We start from the raw sequence: 22,500 nt of genomic DNA, 5'->3' as shown, positions 1-22,500 counted from the left end.
GAGAGCTCAACTTCTCAGAGAGAGAGAGAGAGTGAAGGGGGGAGGAACTGGCATCAACATAACGAGAGATCGAAAGAGGGGGAGGGAGAGAAAGAAAGAGAGAAAGGAAGAGGGAGAGAGAAAGAGAGAGAGAGAGAGAGAGAGAGAGAGGTAGAAAGAGAGAAATGTGGATTAGGAATGTCATGAGTACCAGAAAAAAAAAAACCCAAGATGTGTAGAGCTATGATAAAGCCATGATGAAACTACTGCAGAAGGGGAAGACTGAAAATGGGCACATGGAAGGAAGCAAAACCATGACAACCAGCACATCCGAAAGCTCCTGTAACACTGGTGGAGTTGAGAGAGGAAGCACACTGGGATGGTGTGTGTTCATTATAATAAAAGCTATGAGGTTACAGCAGGGGAGCCAGGCGCTTGGTCCAAGACCAAGCTGTGGAGGACGTGGAACAAAAGACCCTTGGCCTGTCCCTCCAGACGTTCTGTAGCCCCCCACACATCTGTCCTGGTCCTGGTCACTCTCTCAGTGGGGATCGGGCCACACACAGAGCCCTCATCATTTTCCTATGCGCTTCTGTGTCCAAGTTGTGCTTTTCAGCTTTTGGTCATTCTAGTAGACAGGCAGCCTTAATCTGGCAAAGAACCCCATGGGAAGGTGTCCAGTACCTCCCAGTGTGGTCAGCAGTGTGGTTAGCAGGTCACAGCATGGTGGTGGTGGTGGGTGGGTGGGTGGGTGGGGGTGGACACACTAGACCTGGTTTACAAGATCTGAGTAAGCAAAGGTCCACCCCCCCACTTCCTCACCCGGGCTGGGCCCTCCTGAGTCCGCACCCCTGGTCCTTCCCCGTCACACTGTTAAATGACTCCACTGAAGCCCTGTTGGCTCAGGTAGGACAGGTCAATTATCTCCCTGTTTTCAGAGCTCCTAATGACACCAATTAAAACTGCTGTGAGGACCGGGGCAGCAGGGTCACTCGCTGTAGTGTGTGTGTGTGTGTGTGTGTGTGTTTGTGTGTGTGTTAGACTAAAATATTTGAAGAAATATGTGACTTTGGTTGTACAGACTAGAGAGATTTTGAAAGTAAAAGAGACAAGATCTAATGAGAGGGAGTGAATGTGTGTGTGTGTGTGTGTGTGTGTGTGTGTGTATACATGAGTTGTCTCAGCAGGGATTTACTTGGTTGTTATACCAGTCTATTACTGGTGCCCTGTTAAGTGCCCTCTCAATCTCCTTAGCTCACACTTTAACCCGCCGCTCACTCAGTGTGTGCAAATGTGCACAGTGGAGGTGTCATGGAAAGACATGCATGCCGCATGCTGATTGGATGAAGAGCTGCTGTCCTACCCATTTAGAAAGACAAGCAACGACACAGGTTAAGGTTTAGCCAGAACCCACAGAAGCTTCACCAGTATTTCATTAAATATTTGATGAAATATAAACAACAGGGCATTTCTGGTGCTACTACAATGATGTTCCGTGATTGTGAATATAAAGAAAAACATCTTAAAAAATTGCTGGGTTGAACCAGTGTGAAACTATCGCTGGTGAGCTTTACAGAGCACCACATATGAGAAACAAACTGTTGTTTCCACCTGTTCTGAACCTTCAGGACCTGGCCGGGATTTCAGATGTCGCTCGGAAAACTTGTTGAGTTGCTCTGCTTCACGTCATCACACTAAGATTCCTTGTAATTTACCAAAAATATCACACCTGGCACAGTCTGTATAGTCGTGGCCATCAAATTAAAGGTATTTGCAGCAAAAGCAAAGCAACCCCTTAAGTGTAAAACACTCCAGCTATTACTCAAGGTGGGCACACACACACACACACACACACACATGCACGTGCACACACACACACACACACACACACACACACGCGCGCACGCACACGCACACACACACACACACACACACACACACACACACACGTGCACACATACACACACACACATGCACACACACGCGCGCACGCACACGCGCACGCACACACACACACACACACACACACAGATGGCCAGAAAAGTCATTTAGAGCAATGTTTACACTGCAGAAAAGCCACAGAATACTGACAATGCACTACAAATGCGAGAGAGAGAGACAATTCATGCTGTATATATGATTATCCCAGTGGATATTCTCATGCACACCTCAACCACAAGAGAATGTGTGCAAATGGGCTGTTGCCAACTTGTCCTCTGTACATAAAGCTTAGCCTCACGACTAACCGACCGACAAATGTATGACGAACCCTTTTAACACGAGGACAACTAATGATATTACATCACAATCAAGTTCCTTATCATGGTACCTTTAGTAGTGAAGTAGTAAAGACAGGAAATATGGTAGGTGATGAAGTCAGTCCACAGGTCATACCTTAGCTTCGCTTTCTGGTGTTCTTTCACAGATGTAAATTCAAGGTCTCTGTGTAAGACTGAGAAATGTTGGTCAAATGTGACGTAATATCAGTGATCTGACTGATAATCGACCAGCACTGCATTGCAGCTATGTGTTGTTACCCTCGAGTCGTGCTGACCCGCGTAAATGGAGGTTATTTAGGTCATTGCAGACACAGGAGCGCTGACTCCCCGATGTGGACTCACGCAGGCTAGGACAGTGAGAGGACAGAGAGGAAACATGGCTCAGGAAACCACTGCAGAGTCCAACACTCTCTAATTACTGAAAATACACTCTTCAGCTGACCACTGCTTGGTCGTGTGCTGCAGTCAGCATTCAGATGGCTGGCCGAACACAGTCAGGCCGAGATTAGGTGGGTGTTTATCTTCACTCTGCTTAACCGCAAGACTGAAAGTCTTTGCAATAAGTGGGGAGAACTGGTGAATAACTGCTGGATGAAGAGCCGTGAAACCAACATTTTCTGTCCATATCTACATAAAACAGCACCAGCTAATCCACTTGAATGGTTCCATAGATTTCCGTGGGGTTCTCAGAATATGTAGCAGTCCTGCACTGGTAGCAGGTGCAGGATTACCTCACAATCTTCCACACACACGCACACACACAGGTGATGTCTGTCCCTCGAGCTGTCGCACAGCCCCCAAGGCTACACTGTCTGTCTGTCAGTGCCGAGGTGATGGGGGCTGGCTGTCTGTCCACAGCCCCGGATCCGGCTCCAGGGGCTCAGGCTGACCGGAGAACACGGTCGTGACCCCTGGGCACCGCTGTGAGGCCCAATAATGACGTTCGAGTCAGAGGCGGCCGATGACAAAAGCTTTCGAGCCTCCGCGTTCTGTCAGAAGCACAGCGCAGGGGCTGTGTGCTCCCTGCTGTGCCAGTCTGTGAATGGAATCTATGACTAGCACTTTAAAGAGGACATCCAGCCTCTGAATCGACAGCAGGCTCCGGTATTGTCCGCTGTGGAGCTTTTATGAAGTGTCTGCTTCATAATGACTGGGTTTAAGCTGCCCAGCAATTGTCAGAGAGCTGAACATGGACACACAGAGGGACAACTTAATCCAGGGGCAGTGAAGGGAAGAAAGGATAATTGCTTTTGATCAGTATATATGTAAAGATGGTCCAATACCTGTAACTTCAAAAACTAGAAAAGGAGTTTAGTTTTTGTCTGTATTTAGAGAGGATGGAAAAAAACTAGTCTGTGTGTGGGTGTGGGTGTGTGTGGGTGTGTGTGTTCGCACACTCATGCAAGGCAGCGGGTTGGCTCATGCAGGTGTGCTGTTGATGGCTTTATCTTCCTGAATCAGCTTCGGATAGGTTTCCCAGTCAGAGCTCAGCCAATGTCTGCAGCCCTTCAGTCCTTGTCAGGACTCAAACATTTCATTAAATAAATCAGTGTGTTAATCGACCCCCCCAATTACATTCCTGACTTCACAGAAAAACAGACAGACAGGCTAAAACACCCTCCAACACACACCCACCCACCCACAGAAGAACTGAGAAGAGAACTCATAGTAACACAAATCTCCCTCCAAAAGGTTCCTACATGCATTTGAGTAGAAACCTCCCCATGAACACAAATGGAAAACATTTTCAGTAATGTGTTTGCATATTGAGTCTCTGTCTCCAAGACTGAATCATGTGCAGTTACTGTGCGTCAACTGGCTGTCATTTACATTCTGCAGCGGCACGCCAGACATCAGCACACTGTGACTCGGCCCGGCTGGGCGCTACTAGCCATCAGCCCGAAATGTAGTCGAACCATAAGACAAGTCAAGTCAGAAAACCACAAAATGGAGGCCATCTGCATTCAGTCAGGAACGGGAAGTGGATCTGAAGGTCACAAGTAACTCAGGTCCACTGTCACCATGCTGACAGGGTGGCGAAACAGAAGACTGGATGGAATGCTAGTCCAACAAGCAGCCAATGAAAGGCCAGGATTTCTTCATAATTCTGTTCCAATCAGTGTCACAGAACCTCTGAACCTTGTGTACAGGATTAAGGGAATGTCTTAAGAGTAGCTGTAGCCACAGGGCAAAAAGCAAGTGTGACCGAATGTGTGTGTGTGGTATCTGAACCTAACAGGGTGCCCACACGTTCATGCTCTACACATTGCAACAACCAACAAAAGCAATGAGTGCATACACACTCAGTCCACCCTGCAGACATGTAATACACACGAAAACACCTCTCAGATCAGCCTCCCAGTTAGCCAATACAGGCTTACACACAGACGTTTCCACTGGGTGACATCCAAATTCACTAATACTTGGGACATATGTAGTTGAATATAGTCTGCAACATGAGTAACGCCATATGCTGAATATTTTGTAATTAAACACTAGTACTACCAACTCTGCAGCAGACCAGGTGTCTCCTACTGTTTTAACATTATTAGCACCGATTTTACATGTCACAGCCTTTCTGCATATGAACTGTGAGATTAATAGCAAAAGAAATAATGGATTGCATATAAAACACTAATATATATAATCATAATTGCAGTGAAGTACACAAGGTTTCCAAAGGTCCTTCATCAGCTGTGCGCGTTATACATAGTGGTTAAGCCTACTGATCTACAAAGAGAAGGCAGAGCGCATGTGTGTGTAAGTGTGCACAAAATCATCTAATGAATTAATCACAAATCTTTCATTGTGCGCTTTTATGTTCTATTAGGTTATTTGAGGGAATTTAATAAAGCAGTAAGGAGCGCAACACGTTACTTTTGGGCAAATGTAATTCTCATCGGACCTATAAAATGTGTCAATTCAAAGTTTGAAAAAATCAAACGTTTAGTGCGTGCGAAACACATCCTATAGAATTGAACCTAAATAGCATTTATTTACAAGAGAAAGTACGGTAACTCATTTAATTAAGTTATTAATATTCAGATTTTTTTTAAAAAATGTTAAAGATAACTAGATGTTTTTAAATTCAGATCGCTTGACAATCAAGACTCGTTTAAAAGAAAACCAACTAACGAGGACATCGTTTAACATCTGACCTTAAACTGCAGATACTGCATACATCTATCTGCCTGGGATATCTTAGTGAAAGCACCCGTGACTCATTTAAATTTACTCTTAGATTAATTATGAATATTCTGCACAGTGTCATCCAGTTTAAAGACAGCGAACAAATATTAGTTTTGTAACTCTGTCTGAAGTTAGCGTAAATGTTCATAGTCGGACCATTTTTTTCGTTAGGCAACTGTTATAATTTAGTCCATGTAATGGAATGAATTTTGACTTAAAGGGTAAAATGCGTTGCGGCGCTGTATGAAAAAAAGTCCTTTGGTAGAAACCACATTAAAACGATTAGATCTGCTTATCATAGATGTTCGTGAGCGTGTGGTCTGGAGACATTTAGAGCGCGAGCTTATTCCGCGAGCAGAAGGAGACTAGAAGTCTTACTTGGTTGTGGATGTCACGAAACCTTCGTGCTCTGCACAGCTTTCAGAAACTCTCTCCAACTTCACAAACTCTCTCCAACTTCTGGATCGGGGTCTGCGCGATGAAGCTGAGCGACTCGTCTGCGCGATGTTCGCCGGGCGACTCTTCAAAAACTCACAAGTAGGAATTTCTCTTCGAAAAAAAAGTACAAATTCCACCTCCGGTAAATGTAACTTGGCCTTGGCGAGATCCTTTTCGTGGCCGGTCTTGCCCTTCAGTAACTGCATCAAGAACACGCTCCTTTAACAGCCAGCCTGGTTGGTTCGTGCTGATCCGCTCAAGTCTTCGTCACCTTTCCAGTTCTGGCGCACCGGTACCAGTAGCAATGTGCAACAGGTGGAAGTAAATGGAAAGTTTGGTAGTGTGCGATCAGGATGGATAGAGCACAGAAGTCCCCACCTCTCGCTGCGGAAAAGACGAACTCAGAAGGCTCGTTATGAGGGAAACGGAGTCGTAAGTAAAGAAACCTGCAGTCAGTCAGCAAAGACTCGAGAGTTGATGCTGGCAAGCATAAGCGCAACTCGTTCCTAATCATTTACTCTCCACACTATAAATGCTCCGGTACAAAGGCAGGGGAGGGAAAAAGAAAAAAAAAAGTTTTCAGAAGTTTCACTTCAGAGGCGAAATGTGTGAGAGAGGATGCGTTCTTGGTTTAAACTCGAAGTTGTTTCAAAGAGAGGAGAAGAAACGAGCGCTGTTGTGAGAGCCCAGTCCGCTAGGAGGGGGGCAGAGGCAGAGGTAGCTGGGGAGGGAAGGACCCACAGACGGCCAGCACTCCCATTTCACATAACACACCCCAGCAAATCAGAGATGTTTCAGATGTGCGCCAATCTATGCGCTTTTATTAAATAGAATACCCCCCCCCCCCCCAAAAAAAACCCATTTATCTGACAATAAAAGTGAAATAAAAACGTGTATTTTTTACAGACTACTGCTGCGTAGGTTAGACGACTTAATTAGCCTACCTATGCATTGGATACATGTATAAATTCATGAAAATCCTTTAAAAAATCAAAGATGAAAAAAAAAGAAATAGAGAAAGTTTAAAAAAAAGATAAAGAAAGAATGCACACAAGTGACTGCTAGCAATACAAATGAGCAACATGCATGAGTGATTCATCACATGCACTGCGACACGTGAGGTCTCGCTGCGTGCGTTTTCACCGAAGGAAGCGAAAGCAATCCGTTAGCCACTACTATTCACATTAGAGCGGACACACACTATGAATCACGGTCTGAATCAGCATCGACGATAGTTAGTCTCGAAGCCACTCAGCAGGAGGACATCAGGTTGGATGGGTGTCACGGACGGGTCACACTGTCCAAGACTTGGCCACTCACCTGTGAGTCACAACCCGGCCAGTCTCATCAGACAGCCGGGCCTCCAGTTAGGTCTTTCCTAAGTCCAGCACTGCAGAAAATATACACCAAACATCCATATATGATTGTACAAGATATTTGTAATGCAACGGTACCCTGAAATGCACATGAGAGTTCGTTTATCATAGAAAAAGTTCTGTGCAAACTTTTGGGTATACAGGAATGTTTAGCTAATGACACGTCCATATTTGCATTGCATTTATGACATCATTCTTTATTCTACAACTGTTTCATTACAGATGAAGCAGCCACGTAAGGTTGCCTAATCATATTTATTAATAAATACATTGAATCAAACAAACGAAAACTTCAACCCTGATAAAGTCTTGCTTCCCCAAGCTGTATTTGAACGTGTAGGAATGTTCCCTGGTAGCAGTTCGCTAGTATGAGGCCGTGCCTCTGGTTCTCTCAGACTTCCTCTCCTCTGATGAGGACCGACGGCATACCCTAAGAGGCAGACTCTTCTGCTCTGTCTCAGCTGCCACTGTTTATGGTTCCAGGTAAGTTCATCCTCCAAAACATGTCAGGGCTTGTGAAGATATTACACGTCTGCATCGCTCTCGTTCTCCGCTCTCTCACTCACTCACTCACACTCTCTCTCTCTCTCAGTCTGTCTGTGTGTGTGTGTGTGTTTAGCAACGGTTTGTAATTAGCCGTTTTGCTCTTTGTAATCCTTTAACACTACAGCGTGGCGGGTAAGTGTAGTCCCGGGTGTCTTGAGCTGGGCTAAACAAATTAAACACTACTGTGATTTCTGTTCGTATGTGTAACACACAGACATGTACGCAAAAAATCAGTACACTGTTCAGTGCAAAGTCAGAGAAATGTCATCCTTTAATACCAAATACCTCTATAATTGTTTGCACTGCATTTAAAACCTTTTTCTTTAATGTTTGCTTTAATTCAAGTAAAAACCCCCAAAACCCCACATCCATTAAACAAGTTTGTATGATCTTTGTCATCCTAATGTATATTCAAATCACAATACCAGTTCCAGTTTATATAGCCTGGGCTGCAGTGTGGAAGAACGGCTGTACAATCACTTGCATTCATGGCAGTATGTTTTCTGTATGACATTTATGAAGTCAGTGATGTGAAAAAACTAAAAGAGGCATAGCTTTTCCATCTTTCCTACGGACAGACCGTTATTTCAGGGGCGACAGATCTCCTTTTTCCACTTTCCCCCCCTCCTTTTTTGCAATCAGTGTGTTTTTGGCTTAAACCACATCATTTCCACGCCCACACATGGCTCTCTCTCTCTCTCTGTCTCGCTGTCTCTCTCTCTCTGAAAACCAGATGCAAAAAACACACTGCTATATATACACACACACACACACACACACACACACACTTTAAACAGCGAGACCTCTGCAGCGTACTTCTGTTGGGTTACAGCAGTGCAGCAGAGGAAAACTGCATGGTAGTCGAATGGTTAGTGTGGGTCTACATCACACAGGGCTGGGAGGTACTGTGGGAAGGCAGTCTTTCCCCTCTCGCTGCTTGGCTCTATGTCTCTCTGTCATTACCCCATATAACTGGGCAGGCTTACGCTTTTTTGGACAGGGCCTCTGTAGGGGGCGATACATCTAAAACACTTCAGGACGATGTCTTTCTGTGCGTCCGGCATTCAACACACACAGGTTGGACACAATTCGGCTAAAACACTACAAGTACTAAATACAATAACCTCATGTGTAACACAACACCTGTTTTACATTTCACCTAGGGAAGGTCGCTCTGCCATTTATCCGCATACTTTTGTGCTTTATGACTGGTTTTGCAGCTCTTAAGATTACCCACCCAGGTCCTGACACGTACTACGAGACACGCAGTTAATACAGTACTGTGCTAAACGCCTGTACTCTTATCGGTATGATTTAGCACATGCCATATAACATGAGATGAGTTCAGTGATATAATGGCTGTCTACTGGGTGGCCATAGAGGACTGTTATCAGCAGATGATCTGGTATCAGGGATCTGTACAGTAAGATGGGGTGGAGGGGGGGAAGAGGGATGAAGCTCAAGGACATCTTGGCAAAGCCCCTGGGGTCGTTGTCTGGTCTGAAGCGCCTATAGCAAAGCCACCTCTGTCTTACCTGCATCTTCACTGTGGAAGGTGCAGAACGACGAAGAGCGATAGCCCTGGAGAGAAAACGCACGAGAGATGCCCGTGACACAATTCTGGCTGGACAGACGAAAAGAGGCATGCGGAGGTAAGACTTGTATTCTCAAAGGGGGGTGGGGGTCCCACATGAGGGAGTAGTATGATAAGAGAGAATTCAGGGGAGGACAGTGTACCCAGATGAATGTGCAAGGTTACAATCTGCAATTTGTGTGTGTGTGTGTGTGTGTGTGCGCGCATGTGTGTTTGTTCAAGTACTGGTATGGCAACACCACAATACACAGAAACAATGAAAGAGAGTGAGAAGGCTGGTAATGAAGTGTTTATATATACACAAAGGCAAAAGATGAATACAATATACCTTTCTCTGTTATTTTTCTTTTTACAGAAATCTCCAGCGTTTTCGCTCAGGGAGAAAAGGCAGTACGTTTCTTTTAAACTTGAAAATAACAATAAAAGGAAACAAAAGAAAACCAAGTTTGTACTGAAGTTTATTCTTTTTTAAAAACATTTTCTTTCTTTCTTTAATTCGTTTTAGTTAAAGTTGGAAGGGGTGAGCACCCTCCGTGACTGTGTTTCAGTGTGCTGCAGAAAATCACAGAGGCCTGTAGAAAAGACGCGCTCCTGTTATGACTGACAGCAGGCCGGCTGGGGGTTCAGTAAAAAAGGAGGAAACTAACTAGTCTACAGGAAACGGAACCAGCTAATCAATAGGTCTGACAGACACTGACCTCAGGAAGCCCAGAAAAAAGGCAATGTTATTATAACCACCCACTAGGAAGCAAGGAGCGTAACATCGATGTGGTGGATGAAAACCTATAGAAGGACACTCATAAAACTTTTTTATATAAACAGTCAAACATCATAATTCCAGAAATATGTAAATATGTGCATCAGAATTTCTTGTTATGGCATGTTTTACTTTTTTTTTTTTTTTTTTAAACTTTACACAACTCTTTTAAAAAAGCCCTGTTAATCAGTTGTGCACTTTACAATGATTATTTAATCGGTATATTCTAGAGTTAGAAAAACAAACAGAATATATATATATATATATATATATATATATGTGTGTGTGTGTGTATACATATATATCTATCTATATCTATATCTATATCTATATATATATATATATATATACACACACACATATTATATATACATATATATATATATATATATCATATATATATCTTATATACATATATATATATATATATATATCATATATATATATCATATATATATATATATATATATATATATATTTATATTTTATATATATATATATATATATATATATATATATATATATATATTTTTTAATATATATATATATATATTTATATTTTATATATATATATATATATATATATATATATATATATATATATATATATATTTTTTAATATATATATATATATATATTTATATTTTATATATATATATATATATATATATATATATATATATATATATTTTTTTTTTTAATATATATATATATATATATATATATATATATATATATATATATTTTTTAATATATATATATATATATATAAATAAAATATATTAATATCTAGAAACAGTCAGACTAGCACGGTGGCACAAAGTAGTGCAAGTGTTTGGTATGACGTCTTTCCGCTCTGTGGCTCGTACAGAATTTGAATGTAAAGTAGTGTAATATTAATGTAATGTAACAGATCTGTTAAGCAGTTGACAGACAGGCAGGATTTAACAGTGGCACATTATGGCCGAGACAACCGTCATCAGCTGGCGTGGATTCACTCTTGACTAAAACACCCTTCAACAGATGCTTAATGTGGTTTCTCCTGTAAACAGACTTGTCCCCTCAAACTATACCAGGGGACATAATGTGAAAAATTCAGATGTGTTGACCAAGTGTTTGGGTAAACAAGGACGATTATAAATGAGTGAATAAGTAAACTATGTTAATGGAGATCTGCTTAAGAGATGGTAAATTATGGGGGTCTTGGTGAACGTAAGGTAAACAACCACGGGAAATAAACAACCATTTGTATGAAGTTTCTCAACGAGACTGGAGAGGAGCTGATCTGCGTAAGGTGTGTGCATGCCAATGGCCAAAATGACCAGCAGTCCAGAGACCTGCTTCTCACAGCGAACAGGGAAAGGTGTCAGTCATTTAACACGCTTGGAACACAGTCATGGAGGAATGCTTTGTACCCAACATCACAGACTTGCACATTGCTAACAGAAAAACACACACAATGCAATCTGACTCTCTCTCTCTCTCTCTCTCTCTCTCTCTCTCTCACACACACACACACACACACACACACACACACGCACGCACGCACACGCACGCACACGCACGCACACACACAGCAAAACAAAAAGAAAAAATTGAAACCAGAGAAATCATAAATGTAGGAAGAGTAAGAATCAAAATATTGAATACATAGCAACAGCATCAACAGTATTACCCACCACACAGTAACGATTTCGAGAGTCTTTGTGTTAACAGCTTTGATTTGACACTTAGTGAAACACAAATGTGTGTCTCAAGATATTTTCTGTTTCATTCCCTTAAAGACAATGGGCATCATATGTTAGCCATTTTGTTCAGATGGACATCATCTCTCCCCTTAGACACTGTGCAAAAACACTGAGTTCATTTATCTACATTTATCAACCCATATATAAATATAGATATGCGCGCGCGCGCGTGTGTGTGTGTGTGTGTGTTGTACTTGAATCCAGGCAGTGTTTCTACAGCTGTCTAAAACATCTCTAACCGCCACTCAGACAGCAAAAGCAACACATCAGACACTCAAAACTATTACTGAACTCCAGGACATCCTGCACTGACATGCCCGATGGTGTGCTGCTCATTAGGGAAGACACACCACCAGATTAAGAGGACAGTCTACTATGAAATTTAACCATCATCACATGCAACGCTCCACCCAGTAAATGGCACATACATTGAGAGAGATCGGAGCAGAACATGAAGAGATGCGAATATGGAAGTGGAGTGGCGGTAAGTACAGAGTCAAGAAGGCTGGACTTGTGCTCTGATGACCTGCAAGTCCTGAGTCTCTGTCTGTCCACCCACTGGCGGATCCTATGTCCACGCGACAACATGAAGCAATGTCTTATGCATGCTCATGTGTGCAGGCAGGGCACACGCAATGTGCAATATAACTTAAGGACAGCTAAAGTGTAACATGTAAAACCAACAGAGGGAAGTCTGAGAAAGGATGACCAAGTTGCCCTCAACAGGGACGCCACAGAGTATCGACGTAGCAATAACCGAAGTCTCAGGTCCGTAGTGAGGATCAGGAGTGCAGTGGGACTCTGGGAGTTTGTTTGGATAGCGGTGCAAGAGCCAGGGAGATGATCTGTGCTCTCCGGGAGGCAGGATAGAGAGGGAGACATGCAAAGCCCACAGGGACATTCCACAGAGCTGCAGTCCCCTGAGTGATCAGGTCTGCCCATAGCCAGCAATCATACAAATACCAGAGCGAGAAAGACAGGGAATCACTGCCTACGACACATGGATTGATGGAGACTCTCACAGACGCACGCAGACACGTACGTGCACACACAGACAGACACACTTTTCTCTGATCTGTTTCTGGTTATCACTGCATTTTTTTCTTGTTTTCATAGTGTATTCTCATAGGTATTCTAAGCTGAACACAGGCAGGGAGAGCAGTGTTAAAAGCCCAGCTCCTATAGTGACGCTCATAAATCCTTTGTGAGTGTGTGTGTGTGTGTGTGTGTGTGTGTGTGTGTGTGTGTGTGTGTGTGTGTGTGTGTGTAAGAGCAAGCATGTGTGGAAGAGGCCTGTGTTTAGTCTAAGCTTGGATATGCAGCCACAGCCTTGATAACTGAGCCCCATATTTCAGAGACCCAAGAGTGCCAAGCCAAAACAGTGTGTGTGTGTGTGTGTGTGTGTGTGTGTGTGTGTGTGTGGAAGATACAGAAGAAAAGACCATGTACAGTATGAGAGAAAAAGACAGGACGTTTAACTACATCCATTCCAGGCTTGCCTATATCAGATGGACTGGCATGTGTGCATCCAAGCATAAGGAACCACACCAAGAGTAATTATGACAGTAAAACAATATAATGAAATCATTTATGACATGCCATAGCCTCCTTGTGAAAACATCTTTGGTGCCAAGGGTGGGAATGACACGCGAATGGGCGTTTCCTTGGCACTGCCAACACACAGTGAGGGACTGCAGCCCTTAAACTACACACAAACACACACACACCATTAAATGTTTGTACAAAACACTTTCCTCTGGTCTTTAGACCAGCCACAACTGCATCTCTAGGTGCAAGTCAAACATATGTAGGACATTATTAGTCTGGACTCTCATTTCTGTCAGGGTTTGGTGCTGTGGCACATGGCATGACACTGATTTGGTGACCGCGTGTGTGTGTAAGCTCGCACGTGTGTGTATGCTACACCTAGCGTCTTCCACAGCTCAGCAGTCAACTCTGGACTTTCAGCAAAAGCGGGCAAGTCATGAGGCAACGTTTATTATGAGTTAAACAAGCTTGCATTTTATCACCCAGCAGTGCCCTCAGACAAGACACCCTTGGCCTGGAGATAGAGGCTCGGCCATAAACTGTGAGGGGATCGGCCTGAGTTTGAGCCTGAGAAAGTCGCCGGGGTGGGCTGGCTGACAGAAACGCACCACACACCCACCTCATCGTAACCCATCACCACTAATCTGTGAAAGGGTAACAGAGACCCTCATTTCCCTACCGATTCATTTATTAACAAGTGTGTCGAACAACAGTCACTCTGGAGCAGCCTTTTCTCAAGCAGCCGTACACATCTACTATACGTCAGTAAATAAAGAGGTCCCTTCTGCTAGTGTCTCTTTCCTACGCGAGATGTCCAGTCCTACTATGTAGATCATTACCTGTTCACTTTATGTAGTTGTTTTCTTATTAGAGATGTGCACACTGGTATCTGCTGAGTGAGTGGCTGACGGACGCGTTGGTGACGACACGCTGTCTGTGCCTCTCCCAACTTCGGGACTGTCCTGAATTACAGTGCAAGGCTCAATTACGACAAAGCATAAAACAATAGCAGCAAAAAGCCAACAGAAATCAAAGGCAACTCAGGATGTCCTGCCCTGCTCTCGGTTCTGCACTTCATTAACAATGTTGATAATATTATCCATAATCCCTTTCATAACAGTTAAAAAGCAAAGGATTTCTAAGGGAATTCCTAGCTGAGGGTTACCTAAAGTGTTGAACATCACTACGATTTCTGGCTATGGCACGACAATGCTGGAACTCTCTCAGGTGCCGCAATGAAAATGTTTAATTTTAGGTAAACTCAGCTAGAGCCGCAATGGCATGGAGTGATGAGACGTGACTCTAAAGCACATCAGCGTTGCTCGTTGTGGCTTAACCAAAATTAGCCCACCATCAATAACAGGAACAAAAAGAGCAGAGAAAGTAATTAAAAAAGGTGAAAAGTGAAAACGATCCTGCATCTAGAAGAGCAAACGTTCTACCATGTGTGCAGATTTATGGGAAATGTAGCAAGCGAAACCCAGAGAGAGCAAGTCTTCAAGTGAGGGGGCAAATACAGGGGGCAGGTTTTAGATATACTAGTAGTTAATGGGTTTGTCTTTTAATGCTGCGCCTCTGCTGGTTTTCTTAGCCTCGTCCCTGTGCTTTAGTGTGTGTGTGTGTGTGTGTGTGTGTGTGTGTACGCGTGTAGAAAGGGGACGTGCCACCCCGGATGCCGAGGCAGGGATAACCCCCTGCTGAGATCTATTTATCTGAGCGGATGTTCACTCTCCCTTCACGCTCTGCTCCGTCCTGTCCTTCCCGTCTGCCGTCTGAGAGCACGTGTGGACGCGCATCGCTGTCCTGGAGCCGTCAGCCATGCTGGGTATGGAGGAGGAGGTCCAGTTAAAAGGGGGCGGAGTCAGGAAGGGTTGGCGAGGAGGTCCTCCCAGGAGAGCAGCTCTCGGCCGGGCGGCGGTCAGCACGACTCCTCCAGAGCGTTGACCACCTGCTCCAGGATGTCAGGGCAGTGGTCGGCAATCTGCTGCAGGACGGAGTTGGCGTAGTCCTGCAGCTCTGCGCTCTCCCGCTCACACTGCTCCAACTCGGACTCCAGCTGCAAGGGAGAGAAGCAGATTGGCTGTCTGAAGTGTCAACCAGCTTTGGTGTGTGTTCCATTAAAATATCTCTGTAAAGCATCACACTTCTACAGAGTGACTCCTTCTGAACCATCATACAAATCTAAACTTGGAAGTCATTTGTAAGGTGCAATTTTACACTCATTACAAGAAACCGGCACTAAAATGGGAATATTTTACTGAAATGAAAATCACAGGTGGGGTTATCATTAATGCGGAGATCCTTTTTCCAAATGATTTATGAAGACTTGGATCCAGAAGGGAACTGAGAGGAAAGAAAGGTGAGGCTCAGGGATAGACACAGTCAAGGTTGTCAGGAAACCCGGCGTACAGTAGCAACAGGTGCCTCGTAACCCCCCCACAAAAACAAAACAAGTCAAGGCAGGGATTAATACATGCAGACGGGGATGATCGTCTCAACACAGCATGACAGAAGAGCACAGAGTCAGTCAGCACCAGTCTGGCTGATGATGGAGAGAGAAAAGTTCAAATGGTACATCACTTAAGTAAAGGCAAAATAAGAAAGAACAGAAAGAAGTTGTATACGTATACAGACACAGACACACAATCACCCAGCTAGGCGGCTTGGTCATCCATTCACTTCACCAAAGCAGATGGGGTGCTGTTCTTTTACTCTCAGAGAGCGCTCCGATGCATTTTAAAATCGCTTTTCGGCCATGTTAAGCGGAATATTTTGTGAAAAACCCACAAAACTATTTTCTTTGGCTCTCCTAGAGCCATAAAGTCAAACCTAACAAGCTTAATGATGAAGACATCCGTAACAACAATTAGACGGCATATTAATACATCATAAAAAAACTATTCCATTTCATATGCGTCCTTATGTAATCCTGGACTGCACTGCCATTTCATAATTAATCAAATAAAACACATCGTGCTTCGTAAGTGGCAGAGAAGACCAGTACTCGTATGACAGCAGGCAAACTCTCCAAGCCAGGAATAAGAGTGACAGGCAGCCATTCCTGGTGTGCAGAGCTAGTGCTAACGTTACGCTCTGGTTGCTTAGGCTCCAGTGGACGGGGGAGTCCGTGACATATATGCTTAGGAAAGACTTCCCATATCTGGCCCTCTACACCACGGCAGTGTGGGGAAAGGATTACACTCCTGAACGAAGCTTGAGCCAAGACTCAATGGGCACAGTCAGAATGTAAATGCACTACCACCACATCACAAGAATAAAGAATAAAATACATCAGAATAGAAAGGAGCATATTTACTAATCCAAGTACAGAGAGAAAGAGCCTCCACAGTAAACACACAAATACACCCAGAAATACTTAAGCTGAATAATTAATTATATTCTATTAATTTACCTGAGAGCTACACGTGCACAAGTGTGCTTGCTTACATCATGGCCACTATAAAAAACAAACAAAAAAAACCAAAACAAACAAACCTCAGACTTCCTTCTAGTTTTGAAGGGAGAGCAACAAGGGAAAGTTCTGGTCAGGGCTAAACTGAGCTTCTGTATCGGATCCAAGGCTGACCCGAGTTTCAGAGCTCTACAGTTCCAGGGCCGCGGCCCGCTCCGCCTAGCCCAGACTCGGCCGCGTGATCCAGGCCTCGCCACCACGCCCCCGGGAACCTAGGGTCTGACACGTCTGCCGCGGGAAAATAAAGACGTGTTGGAGAGGAACGGGTGTGGCGGAGAAAGAGAGCATTGAGTCACGAGAGGAGGGTTAATGAGGCCCGTCGGCACAGTGATGTATGGTGGTTGCGGCGAGGTGGAGGGGTGCAGGCGAGCAGGCGGGCACGTCGCCTCTCTAAGCTCCATTAAGAACAGGCAGCAGGGAACTGGAGCAAAATGAAGACCCAAGCTGGGTGAGGGGCTCAGAGCACACATGCACAAGCCGCTCCTAAGGGCACTTGCTCATTTTACATATCAGTAAGTGCAGTTTAAATGACGACATTCAACGATGAGCCTCGACCAGAACAGAAATAGCACTCATGCTCTTGTTCTATAAGACAGGAGAACTGACAGATTTGCAGGCCAAACTGGCCATGCTGACAAACGAGGATGCCTGACAAACGTCACACAGCAACACAAACACACACACACACACACACAGAATACAGATATACACAGAAATGCAGAATAGATGTACATTTGTCAGAATGACATCTGCAGACCATTTTTCTAGACACTGATTAAGACCAGGGTTTAGGCTTAAAAGACTTTCAAAGCAGAATCCCCAGTGATGGTGTAATTTATTCAAAGAGCCGTTCCATAACTTTTACATGTCAGCTGACTCTATGAAACAGAATAACCAAGCTCTCTGGGTTTGACCAAGGCGTACCGGGGTAGTCAGACTTTCTTCCCATTTTACTGCGTGTATTTAGCAAAAATCCTCTGAAAAAACAGCGCAGTAAAGATAACATTTAAAGCTGTAGATAAAGGGGAGGTATCTGTCTTACTATCTGTCTCCAAACGGGTTTCCTCTATCAGCCTTGACCCAAAAATGGGAGTGAAGGCTAGAGGAGAAAATAGAGAGAGAGAGAGAGAGAGAGAGAGAGACGGAGAGAGAGAGAGAGAGAGACGGAGAGAGAGAGAGAGAGAGAGAGCAAGGGAGGCAGAGAGAGAGAGAGAGAGAGAGAGAGAGAGAGAGAGAGAGAGAGCGCGAGCGCATGAGTGTGCACAGATGGGCTGGAAACAGCAGAGGATGTTTTTCCTGTGTATTAGACTCTTATCACTGTGGATTGTTATCAGGTGTTATCACACCTTTACCACTACGGTTCCCTCGGTGCTGCTCAGCCACAGATAAACAACTGCTGGATTAATGGGGGCAGAAAGCGCTCATTTTCTAGGTTATACCAAAGTACCAGGATGAGGTACAAAAATCACCTGAGGATCAGGAACAAGGCTGTTCCATACTGGTGTGCGCAAAGAATCACTCTGCAACGATACTGGATTAGACATAGTGTCATAGACGACGCCTGCTTCCACCCGACATTTCCGACACTTGGTGTTCCGCCTGCCCCTCTGGTCCCATTGGCGCTCGTCACCATTTCACCTTTGACCTCTCCATCACTTCTCGTGGTATTGACTTCCAGCTCCCCTTCCACCTCACAGTTCCTTGCATTCCCTTTAGGAGAGGGAAGGAAAGGATGAGAGAATGGTGGAGTAAGACAGGGGGAAGCGGGGCTAGAAAAGAGTGCTTCCTGAACAGGGTGTTTAAGGCAGAAGGGGCGAAGAAGACAGCCCCAGCCTGTCCAGGGCCTGGCCTTGGCTGCAATCAGACAGAGTTTCTATCACTGCCAGGACCAAGAGAAAGGGAGGGAGACAGAAAAAGTATGAGAGGAAGAGAGAGGGAAGGAGGGAGAGGGAGGGGTGAGAGAGACCAAGCGGCCAAGTCTAGATCTGCTGAAGCAATCAAGCCCCTGTCAATAAATCTGCATAAGAAAAAGCCAAGAGTCCTTCCTCTAAATGACACGGTCAGAGGATTCGGAAAGCAAACAGTATTTCTTTGGGAATGTAGTGGTGCTTTCATGGAGACATTTAAGAGTTATCCTCATGTCGCGCTACCCGAATGCATAAATTGCTCATTTTAAGAAAATCCCCCAAAATGCTGGTGTTCCCTCTAAGCCCTCCCAATAAATGGACCTCTAACTCCACTAAAATCCCCTCTCCCCACAACGATGTTCCAATACTTCCCACTGGAGCTCCCTCTATAGTCCTGTAGTGTGGCTCACCCCTACAGCCTGTCTGGCAGGCTGACACAGTGCTCCCTGGTGACAGCTCTGTGCAGTGTATCCTTGGGAAACCTCTGGTCTTTCAAGTTTGGATCAGCTGGGTTAAAAGGTTAAAGGTTCGAACGAGCACCCAAATGCAGTAAGCAGCTTTTTGTTTCACTGATTCACTAGGGCCAGAAAAATAACCGTTTGCACGACGTTAACCACACTTAAGAACTAATAGTGGACTTTGGGAAACAGAACCACCACTACCGTCAGTCGGGCTAGTGTAGACAGGGTCATCAGCTCCAGGTTCCTCGGTGTGGTCATTACCGAGAAACACACACACACACATCCGCGTACATGCCGGAGGTGTGGTGACGTAGGCACAGCTGCACCTCTTCCACCTCAGAAAGCTGGTATGAAACTCCTAAATGAGCATACACACTGTCTGGGTGCATTACTGCTTGCACAGGAACTGCTCAACACATCACCAGGACTTAAAAGAAACGTGTAAAAACCTCCCTCTTCACCACAGAGGTTGTGTAAGGGTCTAACCACCTCTCCTGACTCCCGTTTAAGTGCGATCAGCCAATAAAAAGGTGATTTGAATTGGTTTGGTGCTGAACAGAGCAGAAGAGACAAGCACTGCCATGAACTTCAATTGAGAACCTCACTGAATCCACTGGAACTGAAAGTAATGTTTCCCAAGCAGGAGGGAAAGTGTGTGTGGTACAGTGCACACATATTCGCAGAAATGCTGCATGTTCCAGTGATACTGTACATTACCTTATATTTCTGGCAGGGCTTTTCCCATGTAATATTCCAACACAAATATTCCCATGCACGTCTCATGCAACAGACAGTTGTATATCTAGAACCTACTCAGAGGAGAGGTACCCTTTGCGCTCCTGCTAAGAGGTACTTAAAGACCCCCCCCCCAACCCCCTGCTCTACACAGTGATGTTGTCTTTCCATCCCTTCTTCATTTGTCATTCCTCATTTTTTCCTTATATTTTTCAATGATGCACTCAAACACACTCTGGTGGTCTTAATGACACTCCCCATAATAGTGGTCCCGGCCAATCAGTGCCCACTCTCATGCTCCGAGGGGAGGGGTCTGCAGTCGTTTCTAAACAAGACCAACCACAACCGATTGCAAACGCCTCGGGTGTGAGCTGTGGGCGGGTCTATGCAGTGCATGAGTCGAGCCTCAGGGCTAATGTGGGCAGGCTGGACACACAAGTCACCCTACCTACTCCCTCCCAGCCACAACTCTGAAGCGGAAACTAGTGGGAGTACTCTGTGTGTGTGTGGGGCGTAAACTTGGAATTCCATCATGATCATAAACCTATTCTGAAATAACTTTAGTATACACACCCTCCACAACATGATGAAAGCCCAGTGTTGATTTTACACTGCTTTCCTGGCTGGGTCAGATGTGCAGGGGGCGTTTCAGGCCGAACAGAGACTGGCATGATGGCAGCACATTCATCCACTCACTTACTCACTATAAACCAGACAGTGTGAATAGCACCAATGCGAAATGATGTAATATGATTGGCTCGCCTCCTGCCAATCAACAGCAGTTCAAATCAATGTTCTGCCCAAACATGAGCTCCTCATGCTGAGAGTCAAGGGCGACGGCCCATTAAATTAACTTAACAGATCAAGAAGCATGTGTTAAATTGTCCTTCATAACCACAGAGGTTCATAAAAACTCCCCACCTAAGTACATCTATTGACATTAATCTGATAGGCCCTGCGTGTGTTCTGACAAAGTTAATGCATTAGCTAAGCTAACAACAGCAAATGCTTAACCCTAGGGTAGTCTTGCTCCATTTAATACAATGCTGTCAAAAGCATGCAAGAAGCCAATAGCGTAGACTATTGATAAATGACTTTTTACCAGGAAAATTGTACTTTGCGCTTTTGCACAATAATCAGTCTCACAGTACTATATGCATGAAGCATTTTAAAGTTTTGACTTGAAATAATATCAACCTTGCTTGTGAAGCAAACAAAGAACAAAAACATCTAAATGTTTCTCTTTGTAAGAGAAAGTTATTTTTAGGTTCAGATATTCATAAATGGTATTAATTATGCTGATATTGTAATAGCCAAAAATCACAATGAATTTACTTAAAAACTTGATTTGGCTGAGATGTGTTGATTCTATTCGGGGATTATTTCCTCAACACATTACTCTCCCAACCAGAGGTGCCTTGTCACGCGAAACACAGCATGATGCCTCCTCACTCACAGACAGGTGGGAAAGCAAAGGGCAGTTGGACAGATCCACACACTCCCAAACTCCACATTTAGGGGACTGACAAGGTTTTCCTTACATTTTCAGGATTAGCACTCAGCGAAATTAGTTATTTTAAGGGAAAAAAAATTGCCTTTAACATCACTATTTGAGGAACGGTGGGAGGGAGGAAGAGAAAGAAGATGATCTTTAGAAATGAGGACTGAATTGTAACATGATTTCATGTCAGAAAGAATAGAGTATGCAGACAAATCACATAATAAACATATCTAAATAAATCTAAGTAACTGACATACAGTGTTAGACAAAGTTCTTTTTTTTTTTACCCCCCCATACTCTCGTACTCTAAAATTTCTTGGCATATATATATATTTTTTTTGTATCAGAATTTGAGTTACATAATGTTTTGTATACAAATAAACACAAGAGCCCATAATGCTTTCTTATGTCTGGTGTCTCTTGATGCGTTTTCTATAAGGCCTGCCACCTTATACTTATCCAATCCCTGCATGCTAACAACTGCCACTAACCCAATCACTGCCCGCCATCTTATATTTACCCAATCCCTGCCTGCCACTTACCAAATCCCTTTGTCACCTTATATTTACTGCATTCTGCCACCACCTGCAACTAACCTAATCCCTGCCTGCCACTTTATAATTACCCAGTCCCTGCATGCCACCACCTGCCACTAACCTAATCCCTGCTAGCCACCTTATATTTACCTGCCATTTTATATTGACCCAATCCCTGCCAGCCACCCAATGCCACTTACACTGTTCCTTCCTGCAATCTCAATAAGAATACTCTGCATCTAGCTGTTGACTTCGCAAGCAGTATGTTGATCTCCATGCTGGACGAGGAAGAGGACGAAGTAACCCTGCTTGTGCATCTTAGTGGCCGATTTCATCTATTCTTCTCCAAGTCACCTCTAATATTCTGACCGATATCACAACCATTCAGTATGGAAACGAGTCTATTTCTGCTCCAGACTGTAAAACAACTAAGA

General features: G+C 44.2%; 2 protein-coding genes across 8 annotated transcripts in view; both read right to left on the bottom strand.

Moving 5' to 3' along the window:
• wnt5b (wingless-type MMTV integration site family, member 5b) overlaps positions 1 to 6,537 on the bottom strand; it is a 63,348-nt gene extending 56,811 nt beyond the window's left edge. Inside the window, exon 1 of the mRNA XM_027021622.2 lies at positions 5,826 to 6,537. The gene's annotated coding sequence lies outside the window, so the exon portion shown is untranslated. The remainder of the gene's footprint in view (positions 1 to 5,825) is intronic.
• A 7,134-nt stretch (positions 6,538 to 13,671) lies between these two features.
• erc1b (ELKS/RAB6-interacting/CAST family member 1b) overlaps positions 13,672 to 22,500 on the bottom strand; it is a 170,281-nt gene continuing 161,452 nt past the window's right edge. For all 7 annotated transcript variants that reach the window (XM_035527781.1, XM_035527782.1, XM_035527783.1 and 4 more), the window contains one exon: positions 13,672 to 15,510. In XM_035527781.1, coding sequence (XP_035383674.1) covers positions 15,373 to 15,510 — 138 coding nt within the window. In that variant the 3' untranslated portion in view covers positions 13,672 to 15,372. The remainder of the gene's footprint in view (positions 15,511 to 22,500) is intronic.

Source organism: Electrophorus electricus, chromosome 7 (genome assembly GCF_013358815.1).
Source record: "Electrophorus electricus isolate fEleEle1 chromosome 7, fEleEle1.pri, whole genome shotgun sequence".
Taxonomy (NCBI): domain Eukaryota; kingdom Metazoa; phylum Chordata; class Actinopteri; order Gymnotiformes; family Gymnotidae; genus Electrophorus; species Electrophorus electricus.
This window is presented reverse-complemented; position numbering and strand designations above follow the sequence as displayed.